Source organism: Urtica dioica, chromosome 4, assembly GCF_054948205.1.
Source record: "Urtica dioica subsp. dioica isolate 48M chromosome 4, U.dioica_male_clone48M_v1_H2, whole genome shotgun sequence".
Lineage (NCBI taxonomy): Eukaryota > Viridiplantae > Streptophyta > Magnoliopsida > Rosales > Urticaceae > Urtica > Urtica dioica.
The window spans coordinates 48612731-48620248 of record NC_142759.1 but is presented as its reverse complement, the minus strand read 5'-3'; the positions used below and the strand labels follow the sequence as shown (position 1 = coordinate 48620248).

Here is a 7518-nt window from a genome sequence, read left to right as displayed (position 1 = left end):
TTACGCAGCCATTTCATTGTTTTAAAAATTACCAACCTAAATAAATAAATAAAAATTCATCTTTACTATGATAGTATGCATCTATGATGTTGATTTGATACGTAAATTTTGAAAGGACTTGAGACGTCTTTAAGCCTAGGCTAGTAGTTTAACCTTAATCCACTTTTCTTAAACCGTGTAAACGGTTCATAGGTTAGGAGGCATTGTTTGTCTTTTGTCTTTTGTCATTTTGTATGAAAATGGTGTAGATGTTAATGGCTAACCCAATTTGAAATGAGCGAGCTCTTGGCGTGGAAGTTTCTTCCGCGTACGACATTTATTTGGGACCCATTTGACATTGAAATGCAAATTAATTTACAGCGCAGTGAGAGAACCACCAAATTATCTGATCTTGTATTTGAGTGAAACAAAAAAATAGTGAGTTTGGCATCATTTCTTAATGTAAAAAACAGGGTGTACGGATACGTATAAATGATTTGCCTTCTCGTTTCCATTGGCATGCGACTTTTTGGGTCCCTCATTATTATACCTTTTATTATAACAAGTTTGGCTTGACGATGATGATTTCTAGATGGTACCACTATGATTGCTTTCCTTATCAATATTGTAAAATAAATTTGAATTCAAATTGTTACGTTCTTCTAGTATTTATAATATTACAGATGCTATCATTTTTTGTTTTTAATTAAATGCAGAGGCTACCAAACAAAATTCAGAGCATACACTACAATAATGTCTTCATTATCATTCTTAAATAAAAGCTTGAATATTATTGTTTTAAGCATGCAATAGCTCATATCATCATCATGAATTTACTAACCCCACAGCCACAGAAATCAATGTCGGGATACACTTCTCAATAATTTTATGCAACATCTAAAGCTTTCAAGTTCAACTATGAACGGAATTAAACCTGGCCTAACGGTAGCGGGACGGGACGGAATCCCCGCTACCGTTAGGCACAGTAACGGGAGCGGGACTCCCGTTACTGGTAATGGGACGGGACGGGAGTCCCGTTAGTGCGACTAACGGGACCGGGACTCCCGTTAGTCCCGTGAAGATTTTTTTTTTTTTTTTTTTAATTTCGGCCGTTGGATCAAAGATCCAACGGCAAAAAAAAAAGAGCTGTTTTAGGGAGTTCATTAACGGGACGGGACTCCCTTTTGCCCAAGTAACGGGACGGAACTCCCGTTTGCCCGTTCATTAATGGGACGGGACTCCCGTTTGCCCAAGTAACGGGAGTCCGGGCTTGGCGGGAACGGGAGTCGCGGTACCTCCCGCCAAGCCAGGTTTAAACGGAATGATCATAATTTCAATTTTCAAACACTTTCTTATTATTCAAAATAAAATAATGAAGATAATTAATTCGCCGTCTCCAATTCAAAACGAGCAAAATCCACAAGGGGATGTGAAGGACGACAAATGGGCCAAGCTAACAAAACTGAACACATCAATGGCAATTTCGAAATATCACGACCGCCTCAGGGTTAATAGCGTAACTTGACCCATCGAACTAATTTTTCGGCGACATGTCGCTCTCACACGTGCGTAATAGTTAGAAACTTGGACCGCCAAACGAGACCGCCTTGAAAAGCGTCAACCCGTCTCCAACTCACTTTGGCAAATATTGCCACGTCATCATCTTGGAAACGAAGAGAATTCTTCAAAAACGAATATTCAAATTTCTTCAACGGTAGGATTTTCTGACATGTATTTAATCTCTGCCGTCCGATCACAATCATTTTTCGACATTTAAGCTTTATGCAAAATCTTTTTAATTTTACGATCTCTTTTAGGCTGGCAAGGGCAAAACAGTAAATATTGCTTGGGCTTATTGCTTGTTTTTATTGAGAATCTCAATCTAGAGAGACAGAGTACTGATAGAGAGACTGGCAACATATTTGTGTTAGCGAGAGAGAGAGAGAGAGAGAGAGAGAGAGAGAGAAGATATTTGAATTGCAAATGTGATTGTCTCTTTGCTCAGTCTCAGCTGTTTGGTATTTGATATTTTCGAGAGCTTTGAAAGATTCTTCTTCTTCGTCTATCTTGTTTCGATCTTCTGTGAATTAAAAAAAAATCAGAGTTTCTTATGATTGATCGCGGATTTTTCAATTCATCGTCCGTGGAGTTTGGTGAGAGTTTAAAAAAAGTCAGTTTCTTCTAGCGTTGCTGATTCGTGAAGTCTGCGAGAAAGAAAGAAAGAAAAGAGAGCGAGGTCTTTTGGAAGTCAAGCTTCTGGTTTCTGAGTCTTTAAGGTTTGTTCTTCGATATCGTCTTTTTTTTTTGTCCCTTAATTCTCTTTGCTTTCGAGTGTGACTTGTTTATTTCTTTGCTACAAACAAAATCAATAATATTAAAATGAATCGTTAAAATTCGAGGTTTCTGTGATGTTACATTGATATTAATTACTCTTTACTATTTTCCAATGGGATAATTTATTGCCGAGGACTGGTCCATAAGTGGGAAGAAAATTGAGTGCATCTTTATTTGTATACAACTGTAGATAGAGACCTGTAACTCCATTGTCCTTATCTTCTCTTCAAAGGAAAGTCTCTCTTTCCCTCTCTCTCTGAAATCTAATTCGATCGATTAGTCTCTTTTGGGGACATGAATGGCAATATCTTAAAAGAATTTTCCACTTTCCCAATCCTTACTTGAGTCTTGACCCTACGATTTGGGTCAAGATCAGGCAGAGTAACGCTTGTACTAGTTTATTTATGTCGAATTGTCGTATATACCCTTGAAGATTCTACGTTGTCTTTTCTTCGCTTATATGGATGTGGAGGTATTTTTGGGAAACATAGAAACTCTGTGCCGACGCGCTCTTTTGATATAAGCCGTTAGAATAAAAAGAACCGTATCATTACAGAAATAAAGAACTCGTGTGTGTGGGCATCTTTTTTAGGTTAATTTAATCAGATCTTTTTGGTAGGCTCATCTAATTGATTCCTCATTTCATATAATAAAGAAAAATCATAAAAATTAAACCCCAGACCAACAGATATTTCATTTCTAATATATATATCGTACAAGTTTCTCGAAACCTTTCCCTTTAAAATCTCAACATGTCGTGATAAAAAAAAATAAGGAAAGAGATCCCATATTTTATTTCATTTGATCAATTTTTTTTTTTTTTTTTTTTTGCTTCTTGAACCACTATATGCTTTACTATTGTAACCACTCCACTAAGTATTGTACATGTTCTCTTTTAATTTTCAGTTTGTGACGACAACAACAACAACAGCAACAAAGAAATTCCACTGAGAAGAAGAAAAGAAGAAACAATGGTGGAATTGGAAGACAGTTTATCAGCAGAAGATTGGCTTCTTAAAGCGCGTGAGCTGATTCCAACGGCGATCTCGAAAGCGAAAGAGGTGAAGCAATTCCGAAGCAGATGGAAATCCATAACAACGAAGCTGGAGCAAGTTCCGTCGAGGCTGTCGGACCTGTCGAGCCACCCTTGCTTCTCGAAGAACACCCTCTGCACGGAACAGCTTCAGGCCGTGTGGAGCACGCTGGGAGACTCGATCGCCCTCGCCGATCTCTGCGTCTCCGAAAGATTCGAAGGCAAGCTAAGGATGCAGAGCGAGCTGGATTCCCTGAGCGGGCGACTGGAGCTGAACCTGCGCGACTGCGGGCTTCTGATCAAGACGGGCGTCCTGGGCGAGACCACCAAGGTTTCCGAACCGGAAGACGGAGGAGTGAGGGAGCTGCTGGCGCGGCTCCAGATCGGGAACGTGGACGCCAAGCACAGGGCGTTGGACGGGATCGTGGAGGCCATGAGGGAGGACGAGAAGAGCGTCACGGAGGTGGTCGGCCGCAGCAGCGTGGCCGCGCTCGTCAGCCTCCTCTCGTCGTCGCCGCCGCCGATGGTCAGGGAGAAGGCCGTGGCCGTGATCTGCTCCCTGGCGGAGTGCGGCGGGTGCGAGCCGTGGCTGGTCTCGGAGGGAGCCATCCCGGCCTTGATCCGGCTCGCGGACTCGGGGGGCTCGGTGGGGCGCGAGAGGGCGGTGATGGCGCTGCAGCGCCTGACGACCTCGCCGGAGAGCGCGCGGGCGGTGGTGGCCCACGGCGGGGCGCGCCCCCTGGTGGAGGTGTGCCGGAGCGGGGACTCGGTGTCGCAGTCGGCGGCGGCGGCGGCGCTGAGGAACGCGTCGGCGGCGGCGGAGGCCCGGCGCGCGCTGGCGGAGGAGGGGGCGGTGGGGGTGATGGTGGAGCTGCTGGAGTCGGGGATCCTGGGGTCGGCGAAGGAGAGCGCGGCGGAGTGCCTGGCGAACCTCACGGCGGGCAACGAGGATCTGCGGCGCGAGGTGGCGAGGCAGGGCGGGGCGCGCAGCCTGCTGGCGTACCTGGAGGCGTCGGCGGTGCCGGGGGAGGCGGCGGCGGCGGCGGTGCGCAATCTGGTGGGTTCGGTGGGGGCGGAGGCGCTGGAGGCGCTGGGGTTCTACCGGCGGATGGCGCACGTGCTGGGGTCGGGGACGGAGGGGGCACGCCGGGCGGCGGCGGGGGCGGTGAGTCGGGCGGTGGCGGCGGCGGGGGAGGCGGGGAGGCGGGGGGCCTTGGAGGCGGGGCTGGTGCCGCTGCTGGTGGGGCTGCTGGGGGCCAAGACGAACGCGGCCAGGGAGGCGGGGGCCCAGGCGCTGGCCAGCGTCCTGGTGGGGTCCGCGGGGAGCCGCCGGGAGGTGAAGAGGGACGGGCGGGCCGTGCCGGGCCTGGTGCAGCTCCTCGAGCCGGGCCCCGCGAACACCGCCAAGAAGTACGCCGTCTTCTGCCTGGCTGCCATATCTCCCAGCCGGCGCTGCCGGAGGCTCATGGCCTCCTACGGTGCCATCGGCTACTTGAAGAAGCTTGCCGAGATGGACGTCCCCGGTGCCAAGAAGCTTCTCGAGCGCCTCGAGAGAGGCCGCCTCAAGAGCTTGTTTATCAGGAAGTGAACCCCCATTCCAGTGCTCTGCTACTTCTACTGCCTTTTGCTGTTTCATTGTCTTAATATGAAACACATCGTTTCAAGGGCATATATGATGGGAATGCTGTGTTTAAGGTATTCAAATGCAAATGTCTCTTTTGTATATCAAGTGTTCAACTTCAACCAAATGTGTATGTGTGTTCTTACGTTTTGTTGTTCTGTTAGTGTCTATATGAGGTGAAAGCAAACGAAGTATATCAAAATTATCATCGACGAGTGAACCCACAGTTACCAAAGCTTTCTCGTTGTTATCACCAATCTCTTTCATTTCCCTTTTTATTTTATTTTGGCTAAGACTGCCTCTTTTGCTGGAGTCTCGGGAGATTCTCTCTCTTTGACTAATAAACAGATTCTCTCGTCTATTTTATATGAATATGTTTGTTGAGGAGGGAAAAAAAGGACCTCAAGAGAAGACACCTTCGTCCCTAACAAAGATATAATGACATCATGGAAGATTTGTTAGTTACAATGTCAAGTTAGAGTGACATTACATTCCAACCACGCAATTAATCAAACATCCATCAACATCAACATCATGCAAATAATATCATTTCAATACCGTTTTTACACGACACAAAGTTGTGTTTTGGTAAGTTTTTGACTGTGTGCCTCTAAAAGAAGTCTTTGACTAGTAATTTCTATTTAATTAACTTAATCTTGGCACTTGGTGGGTAGTTACATTTGAAATGACACTACTCTATAATTAGCTTGTGATTGATCTCTATAGCGTCTAACTTTTGTGTTTGGTAGTTATATACGGCCAAGTGCAAAAGGATTCTTCTTATGATTTATTTATATATATTAAAAAAAATGAGTACTTATTTTGTACATTGTTTTGTTAACGGGACTTGCCTGCTTATATCAACTACTTCCATGATAATTGTCACGTCCGTTGTAATGAAAAAGGTGAGGCATTAGTGGATAGTGCTGTCACATATACTTTGACCAGTAGTTTACAACAGATAAAAGGCCAAAAACAATGATCCTATTTCAAGCTTCAACCAACGTAATGTCGCTTACCACAAATGAAATATCGCTAAGCGAAACGACATCATAAATCCCTAACAGCTACAGGTTCAGAAAAACGACACAAAAAACGACGGACCACGTAAATATATATTTATATATATATACACACATATGCAGTTGTTAAGAAAACTAAAATGTCATAAAAGTACAAAGAATACAACAAAATTTAAGTACATTCCTTGTACTCTAACCTTAGATGAAATTATGGAAGCCAACGGCAAGCTGATATGAATTTTCCGTTATTCAAATTTTGAGCGGACCGTCTTGTCATGTCTAGGAAGTTACATGTACAACAAAAATATCCCCAAAAAAAAAAAAAACAAAAAAATGAAATAAATATCCTCATCACAAGCTATGCGGTCTCTTATACTCCACCATCGCCTTTGTTCAACTCCGGCGATCAGAGTTGGTGTGGGTCTTCTTCGAGTCCTCGTGTTCTCGGACCAAGCACCATCAACGTTTGGTCCGGCCCTTTCATTCTTCCTTGTCTCAAGGTTGCGCCACCGCCGCTGATGGCTTGGAGCTATTTGTTCCTCTTCTCTAATTCTAGGTCGATGTCGGAAGTGGAGGACTCCAACATATGAATTGTAATGTTGGAAAATCTCTTTCTCAGCATCAAGAATAAAAGAAGTGCTTGTTTTCTACTTTTATGCTTGCTTAACGAATATTTCATGCTGTTAGCTAACCTCAAGTTCAAGAGCATCCATAGCGGGTTCCGCTTAATCAACAAATGTTGGACTTGAGGAGGTGGTTGTTTACTTGGATGATAATTTTGTTGTGGTTTCACCGTCGAAACTCGCTCAAAACAAATGACAAAGTAAAACAAATAGCAAAGAACAAAACACAAGATTTATATTGGTTCAATCTCAACGTGAGATCTACTTTAACTTTGTCGCTGCAAACTTCACTATAAACCAATGGGAAATGTGTTTACAAGTCATTGTCTCTTTGTCTCTGTACCGAATTTTCTCTCTTTTCTTTTACACACACATACAAAAGTGACGGCTGCAACATATTTATATTGAAACAACTAGGGAAATAGAAAGGTCTAAAATACCCAAAATACCCTTGGCCTAAGTCTTGACTTAAACGACATGTACACTGTCGTCTGGTCTCCAGCTGGGCAGCTCGCCAGCTCGTTGATTAGGCTCCACACCTCAATAATCTCACACTTGGAGACTAATCACATCACGTTGTCTCCATGTGTAGCGGCAACTCCAATCATCATGCAAGGAGTCCAACTGAGGTCGAACACAACCTTTATTTGTCATATGGCACATACTTTGTTAACATGTCAGCTAGATTATGATTCCTACAATCTTCTCAAGCACCAACACTTCATCTTCCAATGCCGATCTGATGAAGTAGTATCGCAGCTGTATATGCTTTATCCGAGCATGATACACCAGGTTCTTTGCCAACTGAATGACACACTGACTATCATTGTGCAGCGCGCTCCCGTCGTGGACTTGATCCAGCTCGTGCATAAATTTCTAGAGCCACATCATCTCTTTCGTGGCCTC

The 7518-nt window shown here is 44.4% G+C and overlaps 1 protein-coding gene across 2 annotated transcripts; it reads left to right on the top strand.

Moving 5' to 3' along the window:
• The first annotated feature begins 1847 nt into the window (after window positions 1-1847).
• Window positions 1848-5187, top strand: LOC149401774 (ARM repeat superfamily protein). 2 transcript variants are annotated; one of them, XM_089612446.1, is made up of 2 exons: window positions 1848-2255; window positions 3220-5187. In XM_089612446.1, the coding sequence occupies exon 2, from the start codon at window positions 3285-3287 to the stop codon at window positions 4932-4934; it is 1650 nt and encodes a 549-aa protein (XP_089468572.1). In that variant the 5' UTR covers window positions 1848-2255; window positions 3220-3284; the 3' UTR covers window positions 4935-5187. The 2 variants fall into 2 exon arrangements, with proteins under 2 accessions (XP_089468572.1, XP_089468573.1); XM_089612447.1 differs by lacking the exon at window positions 1848-2255 and adding an exon at window positions 2799-2928.
• The last annotated feature ends 2331 nt before the right edge of the window (window positions 5188-7518 follow it).

Coding starts and splice junctions, on each gene's coding strand:
- LOC149401774 (XM_089612446.1), top strand. CDS start 3,285: ATGGTGGAATTGGAAGACAGTTTATCAGCAGAAGATTGGCTTCTTAAA.